Genomic DNA, 25,172 nt, shown 5'->3' on the forward strand with positions numbered 1-25,172 from the left:
AACATGGTTCTTCATGCCCAAGTGGTCATTTTTCCAATGGGCTTCAGTCAAGTAGACTCTAATTTTCTAAAAGATACCTCTGTTGATTCATTGAATTTTGATGTTTATAATCCCGAGGGTAAAGTGTAGGAAGAATTTTAGTCAAAATGAAAACATACAGATGGTTTCTTCACCCATAACTCACCCGAAGTAAAAGATGTAAGAAATTCTAAAGAGTCTATTGACTTAGAACAATATTTAAAAGGTGTTCAACAATCAGATTAACTTTAATTTACCTCAATATTACTCAATTAGAATCATTATGATAGATATAATTCTGTATCAAGTCTTCAAGAATACAAATTCTTCTTCTAGATTAAACCTTAATCTATATATATACACTCAAAGTTTATTTCAGGTCCGGTAGATATATTCAAACTCATATAACCCAAACATATCATTATACATAAGCCACAACCATCATATAAAAGATATCAATTTCGATGATATCCCAAAAGATGTCTAAAATATCAATGTCTATCGATGTCTCTCATAGATATTAAAATCCAAAGTAATAGAAGCAATATAATCTTCACGTATATTCAACAGAACAATAGCCAGTAGAAATAAAATATTAGCCTCACTCAGACTTTACCGTCAATTTTCATATTCACACAAGGGAATAAATACTAGAAAAAGACATGACGATGTCGAACATAACCCAAACAAACCAATAATTCTTTCATCTATTAATATGTTTAGCTAATGTTCTCATACAATAAGAATTCTTTTTGAAACTAAACAGTCACATTTACTTCTGAGGATAATTGTACACACAGAATGTCTAAAAGGATTCATAGTAATTACCCATTATAGCTACTATACTCAGTTATTATTATAATACAAACATTACTCAATTGTCTAATTTTGTCATCAGAATTTTCACATTATCTCTTTACAAACAGAAATCGATCCAGAAAAAATTCCGGTTAATTTTTTCCTTCAAATAACATACCTGAATAAATTATTTAATCGGATTTAACTTCTTTTGTGACAGTAACTTTGCATAATCTGAGTAGTTTTCAGAACTATCCAATATTTCTCTCTTTTTATATTGTCTTCATTTGCTAATTCATTCTCTTTTTCGACCACATTATTAATCTCCCGTACACAAATTTCTATAACACTACACTCGTAAGCTTGTTCAACCAAAATCTCACAAATTTTATTGTAACATTTTACTGATATGGGAGGTGAGTGTAGTAAAGCCTCAAATTTATCTTACACATAAATGCGCATAACACATACTATCACAGATAGTCAAGTGATTACTAATTTCACATTCTCAAAGCATTTAATAAACATTTGCTTTTAATCACTTTTTTTCTCAACATATAATTCATATGCCAACTCAAATCACTAATTCATAATCAAAATTTCTATATAGCATCATAATCCAAATATCATAACTCATATGCTCGTATAATTATAACATTTATCAATAAAAAAATTTTATATTCTTTGATCTATACCTTTATGAGTTTCAACTCATAATCAATACATTTTCACTCAAACATTTAAGTGTTGTCAAAATTAACTCATTTGAAAAACATATCTGTCTCATCAAGACAATTTTCATCATAAAACAATACTAATGAGGGGGTGATGTTGAGGTCATAAAGCTTTTAACTTGCTCTCATAAATACATATATATATGACTTTGCATTCATCATCAATGTATTACCATCATAACCACATAATTCATTCCAAGCAAATTAACACATCTATGTATTATGAATATTTTCTGTCATCCACAATTTCACACAATGAATTTACTTACTCGAGCTCAATATTAATATCTAATTAAATTCCAATACTTAGCTTCCATTTTACTTACCGACATTTATTCAATTAGAGAACGTCTTACAGAATTGAGTACTTCATTTTCTCTATGCCATAGTCCAACTATGGTCTTACACATATTTACATATTGATGCCATAGCCCAGATATGGTCTTACACAGTAGCACATATCACACCAATGACATATCCCATATATGGTCTTATACGGAAATCACATATCATATGTTGCCATGGTCCAACCATGGTCTTTTTTGTCAATTCATTACATATCACTGAACGAAAGTACTCATTCTTGCGTTCTACTCAATTTAATCTTCTAATTCAATTTTCATGCTATTATAATATTCATGGTTTAATAGTAAAGACATAAAACAAAATATCTTATTATCTTTAATTTAACAATTAAACATAAGATTCTATCATATGAATTTACTGATTTCACTTATTCAAGCAGATGTACATAAACAAACATGCCATCTATTTAAGTAAATTCGCTTCTCATATTCACTTAATCAAATATGTTGAGCACATAGCATCATATAATCACCAACATACTTGGATTAGCTTATCACAACATAAACTTTTTTTTAACTTATGATCATCTCTTGTCATACATGAAAACGTACATATCACGAATTTTTATTCTTACCTTTCCAAGTTCTAACATAACGTGAGCATATTTCATTCATCTCAATATCATTTTTAACATTATCGAAAATAGCTTGATTGAAAATCATCTCTGTCTTAACAAAACAATTTCGTTAGAGCCCGGAGATATCACATCATCACGAGTAATAACATGGCATGTATAGCTAGACTCACATATGCTACGTTTCGTCCGAGAACCGACTAAATCGTAGATCTGATACCACTAAATGTAACACCCCAAACCTGGCCTAAACGTTAGGGCCGAATCTGGTGATGTCACATTGTAACACCTCTTACCCATATCAACGCTGGAATAGGGTAAGAGGCATTACCAGAATAAATACACTTATAGACATATTAATCCGAGTTATAAAATTTTATCCAAATTAAAACTTTCCAATTGTTATTCTTGGGTTGTTAATTAGGGTTTACTTGGATAAATATACTCACAATCTTTCACTTCCTCGTCGTATGAATTTATAAATTTTCACTTACTTGTTGAATTCGTCCTGAGTACCTGAATTGATCCGTATCATTACATATTCTCATATCGTCAAATTTTCCTTTTTAACTATTGTAGTATATCAATAGTTCACTATCTGCTAAGCTAATTGTCACATACATACACTAACCATTCATCTCCCATACAGCTAACAAAATTAGCCACAAAGATAATACAAATTTTTTCTATTCGATATAAACCAAAACCTGTTATTTCTTTTCCAACGAACCTTACTAAATATACACTTTATACTAACCCAAGTGTTTAACCATTCACCCATGACATAAATGTATTTTATCCATTATTGCCAAATATAGATATGCTTCACAAATCATAATTCACCTCACATAGTAACCGAATTAATTTTTATCATTTGTCAAATAGATTACAAAATAAGTTATATAACAAAATATAGATACATTTTAAACCACACAATTAAACAAATTTTCATGGCATTACATGATCATCACATATCAAAGACAAATGATCTTGACATTTCCATCACCTAAACCGAATTAATCAATGCAACTCAATAATATAATCATCCATACATCATTATTATCACACATATATATATCATGACTAAATTTCTTAAACATTTGATCATTTTCTTTTCAATACCGCAATAGCTACTTCAGTACCAACACGTATTTACCATTCAATTTAACATTTACCGATTATAAGCGGGCATATGACCATTTATACACAATTCATTCATACATTTTATTGTCCTCCTCCTCCTCTCCATACCATATTCTTTATGTATATAACATGCTTAAATAGCATTATACATAATTTCAGTATCCACTTATATTTAAATTTTACGTTGTCTAGTCGATTTATAGTAACTAAATTATTTTTATCTAGAGCTACAGAGCTCCAAATTAAGTTCCGTTAATTTTCCCCGAAACTAGACTCACATATCTTCTTACCATAAAATTTTCAGAATTTTTGGTTTAGCCAATTAGTACAGTTTATTCTTTAAACTTCCCCTGTTTCACTACTCAACAGCTCTGCCCCTCTTCACTAAAATTTACTTAACTGTTTGTATAGAATTCAAACGATGTTCTTGTTTGTTCCCCTTGAAAATAGACTTGTTGAGAAGTTCAAGCATGTATAATACAAGCCATAATTATTTTTGTACAATTTTTTGGTGATTTTCCAAAGTAGGAACAGGAGATTTCAAAATCAATTCAACCCTGTCTCACTAAAATTCAAATATTTCAAAATATATAACTCTTTTGCTTGCTCTATTTCTTTCATATGAAAATAGACTCATTCAGCTTCAATTTCATATATTATTTAGCCTCTAATTCAATTTCCATCATTTATGGTGATTTTTCAAAGTTCCACAATTGCTGTTGTTCAAAACTGTTTTATTTCTAAATTTACTCTTTTATAGTTTTGATATTTCATACCATCTTATACATGGGTCGATTAAGTATCAAACCCAATATTCCTCACATAATCTTGTCCATTTCATATGTACATTCACTTTTCCAATTTCCCTGTTGAACACTCGGAATATTATCCATTACTCGGTGGATTCAACACTTAGCAACCACCTTAAATTTAGTGATACGGGGAATCAGCACATAGCAACCCCTTTCACAATCAAAGATACGGTGGAATCAGCACTTAGCAACCACCTTTATATTCAGTGATACGGGGAATCAACACATAGCAACCCCTTTTACAATCAAATATACGGTGGAATCAACACTTAGCAACCCCTTTCACATAAAATATTTAATATATATTCACTCAAATCTCAACAATATATTGAATAACATTAAAACAATGCATTAATTACATACAAACTTACTTTCGTACAACAATATAGAAATTTAGCAATTTAGTCTTTAATCTTTTCTTTTCTCCGATAAAGGTCAATTACACTTCTTTCTTGAACTATAATAACACATTTAACTTATTTAACATGCACATTCATCAAAACAGTCCTTAACTCAAACTTTAGCAAAATTATAATTTTGCCCCTATACTTTTGCATATTTACACTTTTGCCCCAAATCGCGGAAATTAAACTTCATCTCTTATTATTATGTTTTATGACATAATGAACATTTTTCCATTCTATGGCAACATCAAATTCCCACTCTAACACTTACTTATGAACATTAGGTATTTTTACCAATTATGTCATTTTACTCGTTTTCACTTAAAATCGCTTAGAAAAAGTTGTTTAACATAATTTTTAGCTTTATATTCTACCATTAAACATCAAAATAAACACATTTCACCTATGGTTATTTTTCCAAATATAAACCCTAAGTTAAATTATTGCTAGAAATAGCTAAAATAAGTTACCAAGACTCCAAAAACGTAAAAAACATTAAAAACGGAGCTTAGAATCACTTACCATGGAGCTTGGAAGCTTGAAACCCCTAAATATGGCTTCTCCCCTTGCTAAATTCGGCCTTAGCTTGAAGATGGACAAATTTTTGGCTATTTTGGCCTTTTTAATTCTTTTAATTACTAAATAACCAAAATGCCCCCAACTTAAAAAAATCCTATTCACTTATCTCTTGTCCATTTTTGTCCAACAAGTTAACCAATGGTCTAATTACCATTTAAGGACCTCCAACTTAAAATTTCATAGCAATTTAACACCTCTAGCTTCTAGAACTCAACTTTTGCACTTTTTACAATTTAGTTCTTTTGGCTAAATCGAGTGCCCAAACGTCAAAATTTTTGAACGAAATTTTTATGAAATTATTCCATGAAATTGTAGACCGTAAAAATATAATAAAAAATAAATTTTTCCTTATCAAATTTGTGGTCCCGAAACCACTATTCTGACTAGATTTAAAATCAGGCTGTTACACATAATCTGTCTAAGAATTCATTGAATCGAGCTCTGATACCAAAATTCTAATTCCCTCAATTTGAACCGATTCATTGGGTTTGGATCTCAGGTGTTACTAAACAATACAAAACATTTAACAAAAACAGTTTGCAATTTCTCATTTATTTAAAAACAGTTATTTGAAGTTCCAAAAGAAACACTTAACATTTGAAATTTAAAATAAAATATATGATAAATAACTTATAACTTCAGATTTGATATAGATCATTACCAGTTAGAAATTATTTTAAAACAGACTTAAAAGGTGTATTTCAGACTATGCCACAAGTCCATCGTATGCATAATAGCCCATTCCGCCACCCACTTGGCGTACTCCTAGCGTTGTCTCTCCAGGCAAAACCTCTTCTCAATAGACCTTGAAAGCAATAACAAACATTGTAAGTACAAGAATACTTAGTGAACTCACTATGACCATGCCTTTATCCATTTTAAGTTTAGTTTTCTCCAGGTTTTCTTTAACTTTTCTCTGTATTTTTCTAAGGTTTTTATTTTTCTCTTCTTCTACCTTAGATTAGAGTTTATTTTTCTATATTTACTTATTGTTCTTGTTGTTATTAGTGATAGTGAAGTTAGTTATTACTATAGCTAAGGTTTATTTACATTTCCAGTCTCTATACCTTGCTTTCAAGACTATTTAAGCTTTAGTTTAATGTATTTCAATTTATTTAAATCTATTAAAGCTTGTTTCTTTTATGTTTCTTACTTTATATTTTCTTGTTAAATGCTTTTGGTTTCATGCTATTTAAGTTTTCTTGCATAAAAATCTCAACTTTAATATTTTTCTCAAGCCTTACTTTCATTTCTGCCTTGTTTTCCATTGTTCTGTCTATTTTCTTTACTTTGAGCTGTGTACCTAAAACTTTAAGGAGGTTGGTTGATGGATATGTAGGTAAACTAAAACACCTTGGACAAAGGACTAAATCGTAACAAATTGGACTAATTTGAATAGAACTAAGAACTTAGGTAGTGATGCCTCTAAGGGAATATTAAGATAAAGTGAGACCAAAAAGTAATCTTGTCGCGCACCCGTTCATTAGTCTCAGATTAACCGACAAGATTGGAAGATAAACCGGACCTAATTCGTCTAAGTCGGTAAAATTAATATCAAAAGATAAACTGAAGCCACTTGGTTGCCGATTTTTACCCCTAGTCCAAGATTTGGTAAACCACATTGAAGTCAACAAACCCCTATTAGTTATTTGCTAGATAGTCCCTCTAGTTTTATAGTTCTTACAATTTAGTCCATAGAGTAGAATATTTAAATTTCTTGCAAACTCATCTTGTTATGAATTGTCCTACTATAAAATCATATTAGTAGCCACTTAGACTCTATTGTGTATGCTAGTTATTGTTTGATTGCCTATTCCTTTTGGGTTCGACCCTTTGGAATACTTTGTTTTCTATCAGAACTATAACTAATACAGCTAACACTTTACGCTTGTAGTTAAAACCCACTCTTTAAATGATTCAATAAATTCATTATTTTTAACACGCATGCGCAAGTTGAGTCAGCTTCAAATCAATTATCCAAACCTTCACACCTATAGTGCTAACTTCCCCAACAAGCTCACAAAAGTCAGTTTATAACCTTTTCTTACCTGGGGGCAATTATTATACCCTATATAGCGGACCTTGTAGACCTCACAATGTACCCATTGAAAACTTGACCATATCTCTCGACGGAGCCACTAACACAACGGATCATGCATAGTTGACTTATTAACTAGTAGACCTTGAGTTAGTTTGTGAACCTTAACATGGCAGACTTTGGGACTAAGCATCTCCACTAGGATTAAATGAGGACCACGTTGAGGCTTAGGGTAATTTTTTGTCATTCGTCCCAAAACATCTTATCCAAGGATGTAACATCATCGTCACCATTAAGAGCATCAAATCAAACTATTGTGTCAGTGGCCTCAGGCACTTGTAGCTAAGCTTTCCCTTCAGTATAAAAGGAACTTGTAATAGCTCATACACACAATGTAGTCACTCCTTCTTCCTAAACTCCTAAAATTCCCCACTAAAGGATCTCCATCCCAACTTTCAGCTATTATTCCATTGTAAAGTCATCATCTTTGATACATCCATGGATGGAGTGAAATTTATTAAATTTGATTCACCGAAGCTACCAATTTTCAAGCTTGGGTAATCAGCATACTTGTGATGGCTTTTTGGATCGGATCTTGGCATTTCTAAGTTTATATGTCTTCATGGAATTCGAAGATCTCTCTTATCTTTGAAACGCACTTTGAATTACTCAATTTTGAGTTCGGGAGCTCAAGTTATGATTATTTTAATGAAGACTGTGCGAGTAGAAATTCTGGACGGGATTATGACAGAAATTACGAGTTTTGGGCTTTTAATTCGAGTTTAAATCATATTGGGTTCGAGTTTTGGCTTAATTTTTATTATATATGAGCCCAATATTGTATTTATCAACTCTTCTTGTTTTACTATTTTATTATTCTAAATTTTTAGTAATTATTAAATAGTTTAAGTTATTTAGAAGTTTTCTGCCAACAAGAAAATTTAATTTAAAGCTACTTCTTGCTTAGATTAATTAGAGTTCTAGTATACTTAAGATTTTTATTTAGATTTATTTAGCTAGTCTATATATAGGCCTTTGGATTGTACACAAATGATACAATTCATTATTATTCAACTTCTCTTTTGAATTAATAAATTCTCTTTGAGTTTTTCTTTCAAGAATTTCTCTTGAGTTTTCTTCTAGATGAGTTTAAGAATCTTTCTAGATTGTGGGGATCATCTTCAAAATTTTTCTTACCAAGTGTCTGTCTTTGAGGGGGAAATTAGAGCCGCTTGAAGAGGCTTGTGGATTCTTCGTGTTTCCAAGGCTTCTTAAGACTTCTACATACCATGTTCTATCTTTCCATCTATCTTCTTTATTTTCTTCCTTATTGTTCTAATTGTACAATTATTATTCTATTTTAATTATCTTAGTTATTTGTTTTAATTATTTTATCTAACTTGGATTTGATTGCGTTTCAGGTTATGTCAAAATCCAAGTTTCTTTCCTAACATCTAGAGCCCTAAGTCAAATCTGTGACTTGAACAAACTACGATTGACTTCCACATTCACCCTTATTATTTCATATCATTTGGTATCAGATTTGGGAGTTTTAGGTGTTCTTTGTGTTCTTATAAAATTAATTTCTAGCAAACAACTTCAAAACAAATTTTTTTTACCAAGACAGTTTTCAGAAAAAAATCTTTAGTGGGTAAACATTTTTCAAACAATCTGAAATTTTGCATATTGTTTCTTAACACTATTTTAGAGTATAAAGAAAGTATTTCCCACAAAAAAAAAGTGATCGAAAAAGTACTTAAAAAATACGAAAAAAAAGAAAAAAAATATTCTGTGGGTTGAATTTTGTGTCGAAACTTTCTAGACTAGATCTAGATTATTTGAGAAGGCTCTAATTTAAATTTCGTGATTTTTGGAAATTGGTAACACCTCGAACGAAGTTTTCCAAGTTGCTTCGCAATTTTTCGGGTTTTCAAGTTTCATTAATTTTCATTGACTCTTAGCCTTAGGTTTTCCTTTATTTTTATTTTTATTGTTTCTTTACGCATTATAACACTTTATTGTTTCTTGTGTTAGTAGGTTAAAGCACGTCGCACATTCCTACCTCCGTGCAACACAATTCTTTTATGTCTAGCCGATTTTGGATTGTTAGTGTCACTAGGTTTGCTTTGCTAGTTTGATTCTAATACATTCTGATTTGTTGATATAAACGCTTTTAAAATGCTCACAAAATTAATTCTTATTTCATTGAGAATTTTATTTTTATTTTTGAGTGCATAACAGTGAGGTTTGTTTAATTTTTCTTTTCTTGAGTGTTGTATTGTTTTTAGGCTTACATAATGATTTGCACTACTATGGTTGGGAAGTTGCAAAGGGATCAAGAGGATTGAAATGCTCAAGATTAGCAACGTGAAACTATTCTAGACACGATCAGTAAATTGGAATGTCTAAGTACCGAAATTGAGCATCGAAATCGTAATTGGAGAGATAAATTTGATCAACCCAGTCTTCGTACAAATAATGCTCAACGTGTCTCTCGTGCAAATGATGAGACTTTGGTTAATAATTACTGTGGGTGGCAACATTTTTTAAGTAAACCAAAATTCACCATTCCACCATTCCGAGGGAAGTATAACCCCAAAGCATATTGTGAGTGGGAATCAAAAATTAAACTTATGTTTGGTTACTATAAATGTCGGGAAGAGAAGAAAGTTCCATTGGCGACCCATGGATTTTCAGATTATGCATGGAGTTGGTGGATTCAACTTGGAATTAATTATCAAATAAACCGCGAAAGGGTAATTGAAACATGAGACGAGTTGAAGCAAGTGATGTGAAAGCGTTATGTTCCTTCTCATTACTACATGGAGGTTAAAACGAAATTTCAATGCCTTATTCAAGGTAATCGATCTGTTGATAAGTACTTTAAGGATATTGAGATACCTGTGCAAAGAGCAAATGTGTGAGAAGATGAAGAGACTACCATGGTGTGGTTTGTAGATGGCTTGAACGTTTTGATAGCCAATGCTCTTGATCTTCAAACCTACATTGATCTTGAAAAGGGATTACATAAGGCAATTGAGATTGAGCAGCAATTTTAACAATGCCAGTCTCGTTTAGTTGGTGCATCACAATATTAAAGGTACTAGCTAATTCTACTTTCAAGAATTCGAAACCTCCTTATGCTACTAATAAGTTGCTGCCAAAATGTGATGAGACTAAACCTTTTGAGTGGAAAATGAGGGCTCCTATAAAGCATTCTTCTACATCTTTTAAGCAACCCACTTCTATAATTTTTCACCAAAACAACAAAGAGCTCGTGACATTGAATGTTTTACGTGCGAAGGGTGTGGGCACTATAGTCATGATTATGCCAACATAAGATTTTGTTGATAAAAAATAAGATGATAGTGAGAATTTTTCCTTGAATTTATGGAGTTAGATGAGATAGAAACGTCATGTTCGCCTACTGAGATATATTATACTGAATTGAATATTCATAATACTTGTGAGGGAGATATAGGAAGTGAGGAAAAAATTGAAAAGGCAGAGAGAAAAGAGACCTTGAGTATTAAAAGTCTACTTGATGATCCACTTTTGGTGAGTGAAAATACATATGAGGTAAATTTGGAGAGATCTCAAGTGGGAAAAGAAAATGAAAAACAAGACAATATTCATGCAAAAGTGACAAATGATTATGTTTTAACTAACCATAACTCGAATTTGTTTAGTGGTGTTTTATTGCTATAGAATTTTAAGGATCTATTGACGGACTTCCAATTACATTACTCTACCATCGATCGACATTTTTACTTGTGGGAGAGATGTAAGTTGAACATTAATAATTCTCCACAAGTGCTACAAGGTAAGAAAGGTAAGGAAACAGTAGAAATTGATTTAAGAAGGCATACAATAAATGTTTTTGATAACTATGCTACTAATTTTGTTTTTCCTTACAACATGCTTTCTCGTTGGTCAAATTTCATTAAACCTTGGTCTGAAAGTTCAATTGATTTTATGGGTTTATCTAGATTTGTAAAGATTAAAAATAGTAATTCTGTTGCACTAGATAGGTTTATTAAAGCATTTTATATATTTTCGCCTGTAACAAAATTTTCTATCTTGCCCTTTAACGATGAATTTTTACATAATCTTAACATTTTTTATTTTTATAATTATGTGAAATTCTTAACTCATCGTTGGAAATTCTTATGGATTACCATGTATATTCAAAGAAAATTACAGGTTATTTTTTACTTAAACACTCATGTGCCTAATATTTCTTTGTTTAGTGTTGATGGTTTATTTTTGAAAGAGAGAAACTTGATCCATACTCATTTGGGAGATTAAAATCATATCTTTGATCCTGGAGATAGTTTTGGTGCACAAGAAAGTTTAGGTAAGTATTTTTTTCATTTTATTGTTATTTTTTCTAATCCTTTTTCTTTTTGTGCAGCTAAAGATTTGGGGACGAATACTCTTAAGAAAGGGGGAATGATGTAAGTCTCAGGGCCCGATTTCAGACCCATGGATATGATGGGCTCACATTACCTCAAGGCCCAACAATAATATAAAAGGCCAAGCAAATCAAAATAAGATTCAATCAAGTACAATATCTGAGGACAAATCTTTTCGAGGAAAAGGGGGATGATACATGCACAAATTGGGTGAAATTTATTAAATTCCATTCACTGAAGCTGCCAATTTTCAAGCTTGGGAAATCAGTAGACTTGCGATGACTTTTTGGATTGGATACTGACATTTCTAGGTTGAGATGTCCCATAGAATTTGAAGATCTATCTCTTATCTTCAAAACACGCTTTAAATCACTCGATTTTGAGTTTGGGAGCTCAAGTTATGACAGTTTTAGTGAAGACTATGCAAGCAGAATTTCTGGACAGGATTATGACAGAAATTATGAGTTCCGTGCTTTTAATTCGAGTTTAAATCATATTGGGTTCGAGTTTGGGGCTTAATTTTTATTATATATGAGTCCAATGTTGTATTTATCAGCTCTTATTATTTTATTATTTTATTATTTTATTATTCCAAATTTTTAATAATTATTAAGTAGTTTAAGTTATTTAGGAGTTTTATGTCAACAAGAAATTTTAGTTTAAAACTACTTCTTATTTAGATTAATTAGAGTTCTAGTATACGTAAGAGTTTTATTTATATTTATTTTGCTAGCCTATATATAGACATTTGAATTGTACACTAATGATACAATTCATTATTATTCAACTTCTCTTTTGAGTTAATAAATTCTCTGAGTTTTCTTTCAAGAATTTCTCTTGAGTTTTCTTCTAAAACAGTTTTAACAATCTTTTCAGATTGTGGGGATCATATTCAAATTTTTTCTTACCAAGTGTCTGTGTTTGAAGGGAAATTAGAGTCGCTTGAAAGGGGTTGTGGATTCTTCGTGTTTTCAAGGCTTCTTAGGACTTCTATATATCACATTCTATCTTTCCATCTATCTTTTTTATTTTCTTCCTTATTGTTCTAATCGTAGATTTATTATTCTATTTTAATTATTTTAGTTATTTATTTTAATTATTTTAGTTATTTATTTTAATTATTTTATATAACTTGGATTTGATTGTGTTTCAGATTGTATCAAAATCCAAGTTTTTTCCCAACATCTAAAGCCTTAATTCAAATCCGCGACTTTAACAAACTTTATGATTCGCTTCCAAATTCCGTATCAATCTTCCTCCATTTTTAATCTTATTGGTTACCAAATTCTAACCAAAACCAAGACAAAATGAGAGTGAGGCAAAGAAAATCTTTGGATACCCGGAATAGTTGTTTTAATTTATAATGAATGAAATCGAAAACAATTTCTGTGTTTGTTTGAAAAAAAAGACCGAAAGGAAAAATCAGTTGCCCTGTATGCTAAAACTCCACTCAAAAAAACAAACCCCATACTCCGTATTTATTCCTCAAATCAATTTACATCTCGAATCAAAATAAGTTTGATGAAACCAATTATCAAATAATAACAAAAATGACAAACGAATTTGATCATCCTAGAAGAGGAGTTGGGCCTGGAGACGAAGTTGAAGATGAAGCTTCACTAGAAATAGGTGCTAGGCCTGGGCCTGGAGTTGAAGCTTCACTAGAAATAGAAGATGGGCTTAGGATTGAAGCTAAACCTTCATTTGAATCAGGAACTTCACTAGTAATAGGAGGAGTTGGGCTTGGAGCTAAAGCTGAAGCTTCACTAGAAATAGGGCCAAGGGCTGCCCCAGAGCTAGACATCAACTCCACCATTGAACGTCTTGGGTTGATGCGTTGAGCCTCACACAAATCTGGTAAAAATACTCCTGCAACCAAGCATTGGATAATATATCATTAGTTTTTATTCCTCATTTAACACTTAGCTTGGACTCTTGGAGGAACCCGCAGATTTCATTGAATCACAAGATAAGTTGGTTGTATTTAATTCTAATGTCCTAATTTAATCATTATTATTTAACTAAATTTTACCATTAACTTTTTACAAATAATCGAATTTGACCATCAACCTTTAAAAAGAAGTCAAATGATTATTTTTTAATAAAAATACTGATTAAAACATTAAATTTTTAATATAACAAATAGCATGACAATCCACTTGTATTTCATGCTTTTTTTTTAAAAAAAAAACTTTGATGAAATTTTTAAATATGACAAGTTGTACAGATTTTTTTAATAATCTTTATCCATGTGTATTTTTAATACAGTTATGTCAGCATGAATTACACATGGACTACTACGTAAGTTGCTATGTCAATATTATTAAAAAATTAATGTTTTAGTCAGTAATTCTGTTAAAAAAAGCGAACTGACTTTTTTTTTTAAAATATCAATGACCAAAATTAACTTTAAAAGAGAACAATGATCAAATTAACAAAAAATGTAAACTTATGTCTAATTCTAATGTAAAAGTTAATTGGCATCTCACCACACAAAGACATTTATAATATATTTTAACCAAGTTTTATACATTAATTTTAAAATATGTATTCACCGAAAAATGTTGGATTCAAATTACATTCTTGGGAGAAGATAAAATTTAGTTGAACTATTTTTTTTATTTTTATAAATTTTAATATTTATTTAAGAAAATCAAAGATCCAATTGACACAATAAAATAGATCAAATTAAGAACCGGTGATCTCACCGACTTAACCACTTATCCAGTTTTAAAAATCTATCTTAGTTCCTACTTTATAATTATTGATTTATTAAATGGAAGAATGAAAAGGTGGCAAATTCATTACCTTCACCCGCGGCCAAATTGAAGAAAAGGTCGACAATGTTGGGGCAGTTGTGGCAGCAAGCAGGGGCGCAAAGCTTGGAAGTGAATTGTGGCTCAAGAAGGGAATCGGATGAAATGCCAATTGAGTTTCTGTCAACCCCACAAGCCCGCACACAGTCGTCGTTCTCGATATACTCCGCCATTCTCTCCACCATCACCTCTGATGTCCGGCATTGGTACTCCTCCTTTTCATTTTTCTCCAGCGCCGTTTCCAACAAACATCTCTTCCCCGAAGATGCTATTGCAAACGCGCAAACATCGTTGGGCAAATCTTCGCAAATAATTTCAGCTGCATAAATTTACATGAATGTTAAAGACACGTTTGATGCATGAAACTATATAAATAAAAACAAGAGATGTTTTCATTTGCACACCTAGAGAAGCATGGAGGAAGAGAGAAGAAAGGAAGAGAAACAAGGGGATTTTGAAACAAGGCATAATTAAATAGGTGATGAAGCTAGTTTTGTAGGCTGATTTCTTTGAAATTTTAGTCGGAAGATGTTCGAAATAGAGCGTTTTGTATTGTTTTTGTGAGGGACTAATAAAAAGAGGTGTGATATATATAAAAGAAGAAGAAATGTGAAAAGTGTGAAACAAAAAATGGTATGTTTATTTTCTATATATAGAAGGAAACATCGATATTGGCGGATCCAGAAAAATATGATTTAGGGGGTAAAAGTGAAGTTAGAAAATTTTTTTGGGGTCGGAATTAAATTATATATTTTTATAATAGTAAAATACAATTTCACTATTTTAATAGCCTATATCTTTATAGAGAATCAAATTAAATTTTTATCATTTTAGAAGACTAAAGTATACTTTTTATTATATTAATTTAAAATTTTATAAATTATAATAGACCTAAAGAAAAAAAAAAATATTTTAGAGGGGCCGTACCCTGCGGCCCCCTCAATCCGCCCCTGAACACCGGCTTTGTTTAGCCTCTAGTTTGCCTTTGAAGACGCATTTGGCCTATTACCAGTCTCTCCTTTGGATTTCTCAGCTCTTTAGTTCTAATTTTCGTTTTCACGTTCCTTTTGTTTGCTTTCGTTTAGTTCAAGAGTCAATTTTATTGATAGATGATACGCGGTTTCCTTGTTCGAATACTTTGCTAAGACGTGTTTGCTTGTCTGCATGCTTAAGTTTCCTTTATAGAACATAGAACTTTTTAATGTTTAAACAACTTGGCTCAGCTACAGAGGCTAGGCTTAGGCTAATCAGTTTTCTCCATTGGCTCCATGCCTAATTTTGGTAATTGTTGGGACAATTTTCATTTGGACAAAAACAAAAGACATAAGAAAGGGTCAAGTTTGGTGTTAAATGGTGTTAGAGAATTAGATTGCCATTTGGCAGCTCGAATTGTGGAGCCGAAAGCGAAGAGGAAGGAGCTGGTTTCTCATTGAAGTTGGAGATTATATTGATTTGATGGGTCAACCTCCTTTTTAATTGAGCTCCAAGTCACCTATATTTGTTTTTCTTTGAAGCAGTTGGTTCCCTTATTCACATCGAGAGCCTTTGCTGGTTCGCCATCTTTCATCTTTGCACTGCTGTGTTGACAGTGAACGTGAAAGGAAAGTTCATAAAATTAAAATCGTCTAATTCTAGGTTTAGTCCTTCTACTACATTAAAATTTGTAATTTCTTTTTTTTTTTTACTTTGATTTGACATAATTTGTTCCCGTTAATAGTTTATATATAAATCTATATACTATAGATTAAAAGAAGGTCCAAAGGCTTATTTATCAGACACGTGTCACCCTTTTTCCTGATATTATATATAATAGTAAATTTTCAATTTTAGTCTTTATATTATTTGAGATTTAATATTTATATTTTAATTTGATATAATTTAATTCATTATATTTATAAAAATATTGGTAAGTCTAAATAGTTAACATCTTTAACTATTTTGATTAAAAATATTTTATTATTTTTTTTAAAAATATTATTTTAACAATTTTTTTTATTTTGGCATGATGAGTTGAAATATGTGTGTATTTTTCTACAATCACATCAACTATCGAAATTATTAACGGTCCTAATTATTTCGAGTAAATAATGACACAACTCTTTTCCTAATCATTATAAAATAATGATGTAATTGTAGTTTCGAACTCTCTATTATGTTTACATTTGAGATTTAGTCTTTATATTTTAATTTGACATAATTTGATCATCTATTTCATAACGACATTAGTTAATTCAAATACTTAATATTCTTAATTATTTTGATTAAAATGATTATGTCAATTCTCTTAAAAACACCTTTCTTACATATATATATATTTGAGCATGAAGGTGGAATGGGTATTTTTTAGAAAGAATTCAACGTCAACATTTTGACCATAATAATTAAGGTTGTCAACTATTTTGATATTATGTAGAAGAATCAAATTATACAATATTATAGATATTAAATATTAAATTTAACAGCACGTTTGGTTCGCTGTATTGGATTAGAGGTGTATTAGATTAGAGGTGTAATGGAATAGAGGTGTAATGGAAAAGCTGTGTAATAGCAAATCAACTGTTTGGTTGAATGTAATGGAATAGAGGCGTAATAGTAATCCTGTGTTTGGTTGAGTGTAATAGAGGTGTAATAGCATAATGAAAAAACTAAAATGACTAGAATACCCTTAGCAGAAATTTGTTTTGGTAAATGATTATTGTTATTGTTATTTAAATTTTAATAAGATTATTATTATCAATAATAAATAATTTAATCATATTTAAACATAATTATTATTAAATATATTTTAATTAAAATATATAATTTAATAAAATTCTTAAAAATTAAAGACTTTTTGACACTTGCGAAGGGTTGCAAATCTGGTTTTTACTGCTGCTTGTTCTCTTAAGATGATTAATGCCATGTAGCCTGCATAATAATCAGCTTACTGTTGAATCGAAAAACCAAAGCTTTTACCAGTTTGATTCCCAATTTTTTTAGCCCAAGGAAAACTAGCTTATGTTTGCAAGAGAGATCTCAACGGCCGAAACACAGGTCAAGCAAAACACCAAACTCATATTTCATGCCATAGTATAATCAAAAGATATTGGGAAAACCAAATACAAAGCCTCAGACGCCATAAGAATTAATAAAGAACAAAACCAGATTTAGTTCATCACAACATGAAATGTCAAACACTTGCATGGAGTTTTTTTTTCTTTACACGAAAGTAGTATCATCACCCTGTTCGTATTCTATCCAACAGATCAACACTTTTGCGAGCTCTTTCCAACTGATGGTCAACGTTTTTCCGGGACTTCTCATGGCAATCCACACTCCTTCGAGACTTTTCCAATTGATCGAAAGAGATTCTTAGCTTTTCTAGCTTATCCAAATTATTAGACTGGTTTTTCAACTTCTCAGGCCTGTCAGTGCTCTTCCTTGGTTTCTCCCTTCGATCAGTACTCTTACTTTAAACCTCAAATGCATCAGTACTTTTCCGAGACTGCTCAAATTGGTCTGTGCTTCTCCTAGAACTGTACCTTTGAGAAGGAGATTTCTCAACAGTTGATATGAACTTCTTGAGATGTCTTATATACTCAGGGTACTGCTCTAAATCACAGTGGTTCCCTCCTTTAAGCCATAGAGGTTCATACTTCTCTTTGCATAGTTCCCAGAGTTGCTTTCCATGGGAGCAATCAACAACTTCATCCGAAGTTCCCTGCACATTGATATAAACAGACTGGTCTCAAAAGCCATAACTGGTGGCCTATGAAATCATTTTCACCTTCTATGAGGTAATTTGCAAACAATATTCTATGTGGTAGTCATTTACTAGTTCAATAAATGAAGACAAATACAAAGGAAACATTGACAGTCAAATCTTATAAACTATACTGACACAGGTATGAGAATATGTCTCTCTCTCTATATATGGAAAAGCAATATAGCACACGTACTCGTATTGGATTTACTCTGGAGTTTGAGTAAAATAGATCAAATATTTTTATGCACTATGAAAGTATAAGGAAGCCAACAAATTGAAAATTTTGATCATAATCCGGAATCATGCATTAAATTGAATATAAGGATGAGGATAACTAACCTTAAATACAACCTACAGAAGATTTACTTGACTAAGCAAAAGGAGCCAAGAAAACTAAATTTCAGCGCACTGTCTAATGGAATTATCCATATATGGCAGAGATGCAGAAAATTTTCAACAATGTCAACTTAAGGCAAGGTTTCCAAACCAAAATTCAGGCATAGTAATCTGGGTTAGCCATCAATGGGGTCCATACAGACCATTCTTTTCACTTCAAGATACTGCTCAACAATCCTCCCTAGATATGGATAATCTGTCCTAACAGTAGCCAATTTATTTGTCCTCATAAAAGTAAATTAACAGAGATTGATATTTTTAATTCTTTCTAGGTAGCAAAACAAGGGTGTGGAATCTTCATCGTTTCCTATAGTTATTTGTTGACTATCTAAAGAATAAACTAATAACAAAATGATGGTAAATCATAAAGAAAACAATGGTTCAATCATGATCCTCTTACTTCTTAATTTACACCTCAGTAGAGAAGATGAAAGGGTGTTTAAGTTGCAAGAACTCTTAATTCTATGGACTCCAATTAATTTACTTTGTCCGGAATGCCAATCCTCCAAAACTTGCAATTATTTACCCATTGCCAAGACAGCTATCTTTTTGTTTGTACTTGAGACACTGCATGGGCCAAAGTTCAATGCAGATCTATATTTTGTCAGACTTGACTGAAAGAATTGGACCTTCAAGAGAAACACCGTAGCACTAAACATGACAAAATCAATGATCAGATATGACTTTATGTGAATCAAAACTGTAGAAAGGTCTACAAAATTCATTGATAGCCCCCCGCACTCCCCCCCCCCCCCCGCGCCAATATTTTCATTCAGACTGCAGGCCAAAAGCTCTAATCATCAATTCATCATCCAATGAAAGTGGATCCAGGGAACTTTGGGTAAGAACAGATAAGTTATTACAACAAACATATCAAAGGAAAATGTAGGGGAAAAATTAAAATTCAAGATATCATATGAAGAAAATGTTGAGTGTTGCTTTAGTATGTCATCTTTCAATAATGGGGGTATCCTTTCAAGTTTCAACCTAAAAAAGTTCAAAAGTAATTTTGGACTTTGAAGAAATAAAAGAAAAATGAGAATTCTTTAAGTTCCATTATAATTATGAAGAATTCAATGTAAAAAAGATAAGAACAATATAAGTAACATAATGGCTCAAACATAAAGAGATATGTTTGCATGTGGTAGGCTTATGAAATTTATAATATATGAAGTCTTATAGACTGTCAGGATTACAGATACTTACATGAATGATAAGAACCGGACAATTGACAAGTGGAATTTTATCAATATTCTGCAAACAAACAGCCCAAAAAAGAACACATTATTTTTGCAATATTCACATAAATAAATCCTTATTAGCAGAATAATCTGGAGAAGCAAACTTATACAGCTTTCTGTTACCTTATAAATGTCAAACCAATATGTACGCTTTACAGGATACATTACTCTTAAACCAGAAAGTATGGGACTGTGCAAAACAACAGCTCTTAACCGAGGCAGTCGAGCTGCTAGATCCAAAGTGGGGCCACTACCAACAGATTAACCATAGAGGATGATATCTTCCTGTTTTGTACCATAGCTCTCTTCAAGACATTTATATGCAGCTTCAATATCTGCATATGTGCTCTGCTCACTTGGCTGTAAAAAGATAAAAGTAAGAAAGAGCTTTATATAATCCTATCACCTTAGAGATAATAACCATATCTTTTACAGAGAGATAACTTTAATTTTCCTTTCCTTTCAAAACAATATGTTTATTTTATATACCTTTCCAGAAGATTGTCCGTATCCAGAATAGTCATAGCTGCAGAATATCACAGAAAATCTATTAGAAACCTATACACCATTAGTTTATTTAAGGAGTAGCTAAACTGAAGTTTCTTCAACGGATAAGAAACATGCACAAAAAGGTCATTCCAAGACATCAATCATAATTCCTAGAGGTATGAACAAACAAATCCATCATTTTTCCCTTTGGCATGGTGATAGCTTCTTGCACCAGACGGTAAAATATTCACTTAAGGCTAAATGAAAATGATGAAACCTTAATTGCTAGCCAATGAAGACCAATTTACCAGGTTAAACTAGCAATTCTTGGTTATCCAGATTCTTTACTTTTTTACAAAAGTAAATGTACTCAACACATATTCAGATATGGTATTGGCATACAGTCCTTGAAAAAAACATAGAAAAATTTAAGCATAATCGTTGTAACATAGTGGCAATGTAATGGTAATTAACTATAAAGTATCAAGATGAACAAGACTAACAGCAAGATCTAATCCGTCTGATTTCATCTAAGCTAACATAAAAGCAATGCAAACCCATAAACTGATTTCCATGTTTAATATCTAGCAACATCATCTCCCAGAAGAAGATCGTTCAGCTCCTTTCCAAATTAAATCACACTGTTAAAGGAACCAAATAGCCAATAAAGTTTGCATACCACCAAACATATCTAAATTTTCCATCTAATATCACCCACTCAAAGCTCCTTTCACATAGAAATCTCCATTTCTAGTCGATTCAATGAATTCAAGAACTAAATGGGAGTTTTGGTGTGCAGCGCAGATAGGGTTGGGAGGAAATGGGGAAGAGAAATTAGTCACCGAGACGAGAAGAAATGATGAGGACAGATAATCAACGGAAGCAGTGGGAAATGGGAGGAGAAATTTCGAGGACAGCAGAGAAGAGGGTCGGGTAGGGAGGGAGGGTAAAACAGAGAGATGGGGAGGGAAGCCGGACGCAATAGCTATTACAGCGAATTGGGAAGGGATTAGAAAACACGGCAATTTGGGGATTAGGGGCGTAATGTAATACGCGCGTAATACCTATTACAGCGAACCAAACGCCAGAATAGGGGCGTAATGTATTACAAGCGTAATCGGGGTGTAATGGATTGGGTAATACACTGAACCAAACGCTCTCTAAACATATTAAAGTAACCACAACCATAATTTAATCTAAAAATTTATGCCTAATACAATAATTTATAATTTGATTTAATACAAAAAGTTTGACTTTTATAAAAAGTATTTTAAATTAAATTAAATTAATTAATATAATTGATTATAAATTTACCGAAAACGAATCAAGATAGTAAACTAGTATTTGCTAAAAGTATTAAAAACTTATATATGTATTTGTGCTATAATTGATAAAAGAATGTGTTTGAAAGAAATTTATTAATGTTAATTATCTTTTATAAAAAATAAGAAAAAAATATAAAAAATTTCCTAAGAGAAGCTGAGGAATTTATATTTAATGATAATATTTATAATACCCCTACCCGATCCGATAACAAAATCAAATAAATGATGTTACATTTGATGTCTACAGACATCATTCAATTTTCTAATTCACTTCATGCACTTCATGAGGCTTAATCTATATCATATTGCTTATATATAAACATGTAATCATCATCCAAACACATTATGCATCTTTAAAATATTGATTTTGTCATTTCTAGAATAAATTTAGTGTGTATGTATGGTAAGAATTTATGTGTCCCATATGATATTTATTAAATATTATTGTTTGTTATCTAATAATTAATACTTTATTTAAATTTAAATTTAATTCATTAGTTGAAAGGATTTTTGAATAATTATAGTATTAGAAATGTGTCTATTTGAATAATTAAAACTCTTCAAAAGGATATGTTATAAAGAGGTGTGTTGATGGAAAGACACCTATTAGTGTTCTATAAATAATCAACCTACACCTCTATATCTCATTATGAAAAGATACACATTCTCTATTAGTATTGTATTATCGAAAATTTAGAGATTAAGTGAGAGAAATTAAAATTTCAATTTCTTTAACAAAAGTGGTATTCTTCTTCCTCAAAAAGCATCATGGACAAAGGTAAGCTTCTCTTGAATTGAATGTGAATATCATAAAATTTTAATATCATGTTTTTATTTTTATTTTTATGAATAAACATATTAATTTACAAGAATTCATGATTTTCCTTTCACAATTATTACTCTGTCATTTATGATACCTTAATTTTTTATTCTATTTCATTATTTGTTTTTAATGATTAATTTATAGAAATAAGTGTTTATATAAAATAACTAATAGAGCTTGTTGAGTATTAATCACATGCTTATAATGTTTGCAAAATATTATTTAATTTGAGTTGTTCTCAAATAACAACTACACTAGATGATAGTTGTTCTAAATTGGAGCTATGTTCTCAATGTAGCTATTCTCAAACAACAGTGATTTTGAACAACAACCACTCTAAACGAGAGTTAATCTTCAAAAAGAGAAATTAAGTGAAACAACACTACTACTTGTTGACACCATTTTTTTGACAAAACGGGGTCGACTTGGGTTTTGAAAAATGAAATCGAATGTGGGGAGTCGCCACCAATCCTTTTCCAATGAGGTATTGTTTTTAATAAACGATTTAATTTTTATTAAAACCACGATTTTGGTCTACGAAATTCAGAAAAATAGGTTCGGGAGTCGGTTACGCACGAGGAAGGATTAGCACCCTCGATACGCCCAAAATTGGTACCCAATTGATTACTTATTGTCTTAGTGTCGAAAATTGAAAATTTTGAAGAGTTTTTAAAAAATACGATCCTTAAAAGAAACTCTAATAACGTGAATTGAAATAAAGATTCTCTTGTTCTGAAGGAATATCACATTCAGCACGTTAGGACACGATACTCTAAACCATCGAAACCAAGATCACCTTAGTTTAACGAAACCATAATTTGAAGTTTTAAAAGGATATTTGGCTATTTAGTCGAACGAGAAATCGAAACCCAGCACGTTAGGGCACGTTTTCTCGAATTTCCTAACGCAAAACATTGCCTCGTTTTGAAATTATTGAAAGGATATTTGGCCATTTGGTTGAACGAGAAATCGAAACCCAACACGTTAGGGCACGTTTTCTCGAATTTCCAAACGCAAAACATTGCCTCGTTTTGAAATTATTGAAAGGATAAAATACAATGATTTATTATTGGGGTGTACAAAATCGAGCGTAATGTTGAAGTGATGAAATGAAATTGAATGATAACGGAACATGACATAACAATTTATGAATAAAGTGATACATCAATGCATGATATACAAGGATACGAATAAGCAAATTATAGTACGCACAACGGCAATGAACACACAACATATCTAATTTAAATACAACATTACTAACCAAAGGAAAATAATATATATATAATATACATATAACAAATCTAAAGTAAATAATAACTTAACATGAATGATTAATAAGAACAATACTTAATAAGAGTTTTGAATAAATAAATATAAAACATTTTAAAGTAAAGAATATTATATAGAAAAAATAAGTACAAACTGTTTCAAAGAATATATACATACGTATGAAAATTTAAAAGATATATATATATAATAGTTTACAATAAATAATAAATAAATAAAAACTTAAAACAAATAATAATAAAAGAGTTTTTTTTAAATAATAATAAACAAATAAATTAAATGGACCCAGGACCAAATTGAAATTAAAACGAAATTAAATGACAGAATTTAAAAATAAAAAATAGTCGGGGCCTGAACTAAACGCGTGCATAGCTACAGGGATGAAAGGGAAATATTCCCATGCCATCTGAATAGCACCGTTTCAGGGAACAACAACTGCGCCTAGTCTAAGGACCAAATTGAAGCAGAAGCAAAGTTCGCGGCCCAAATTAGAAAATAAATGAAAGGTTGGATTGCACTTCGACGCAAGTTGGGGGGACTAAATGCATAAATTACCCATTAGGGCAAAGCATACGCAGATCCCCCATTACGGCGCCGTTTTATCTAATATAAATATCAAAAAGGAAAGAAAAAAAAGGAGAATTTGCTTCATTTTTCAAAGAAAAAAAAACAGAGGGCTAAGCCCCTCTCTCTCTCGCAGGTTCCAAGTCCGGCCGATAGGGCCATAGCCGGCGCCGTCGTGCCCTTCACCGTCATCGGTGATCAGAGCAACGCAAAGGTCGAGTCTTTTACCCGATTTAAAGGCCATTTAAAGGTCGAAGCCTCTGGGCTCGAAGGTCGAAAGAAGAGAAACCCCCACGGCCTCTCTTCGATCCTGATTTCACCGACCAAGGCAGTTCCGGCGATGGACCTTGCATGCAGCCCTAGGTAAGTTTCTTCTCTTCCCTTTTATTTATTTTCGTAAATAAAAAGAAAAAAATAAAAAACTAGATCTAAAACACGCACACAAAAAAATGAAAATATCACCTTCTCTGATTCAAAATCTATATTTTTATTGTTATTGTGTCCAGAAAAAACTACAAGAAATTGCTTGTGGCTTTTATAGCCAGATTACAAACTCTTCATCTCTGTTTCGTTTTATTTTCCTATTCGGCCTTTTTCTGTTGCGT

At 31.4% G+C, this 25,172-nt stretch overlaps 1 protein-coding gene and 1 pseudogene across 1 annotated transcript; both read right to left on the reverse strand.

The window, feature by feature from the left end:
• Nucleotides 1-13,336: 13,336 nt before the first annotated feature.
• Nucleotides 13,337-15,317, reverse strand: LOC107918754 (uncharacterized). The gene is made up of 3 exons (XM_016848338.2): nucleotides 15,102-15,317; nucleotides 14,690-15,016; nucleotides 13,337-13,750 (listed from the first exon to the last, which is right to left on the reverse strand). Exons 1-3 carry the CDS (start codon nucleotides 15,163-15,165, stop codon nucleotides 13,449-13,451), a joined length of 693 nt encoding a protein of 230 aa, XP_016703827.1. The 5' UTR covers nucleotides 15,166-15,317; the 3' UTR covers nucleotides 13,337-13,448.
• A 2,414-nt stretch (nucleotides 15,318-17,731) lies between these two features.
• On the reverse strand, nucleotides 17,732-24,811 carry LOC107919073 (alpha/beta hydrolase domain-containing protein 17A-like; annotated as a pseudogene).
• Between the last annotated feature and the right edge of the window lie 361 nt (nucleotides 24,812-25,172).

The sequence above is a fragment of the Gossypium hirsutum genome, chromosome D13 (genome assembly GCF_007990345.1).
Source record: "Gossypium hirsutum isolate 1008001.06 chromosome D13, Gossypium_hirsutum_v2.1, whole genome shotgun sequence".
In the NCBI taxonomy this organism is placed as follows: Eukaryota; Viridiplantae; Streptophyta; class Magnoliopsida; order Malvales; family Malvaceae; genus Gossypium; species Gossypium hirsutum.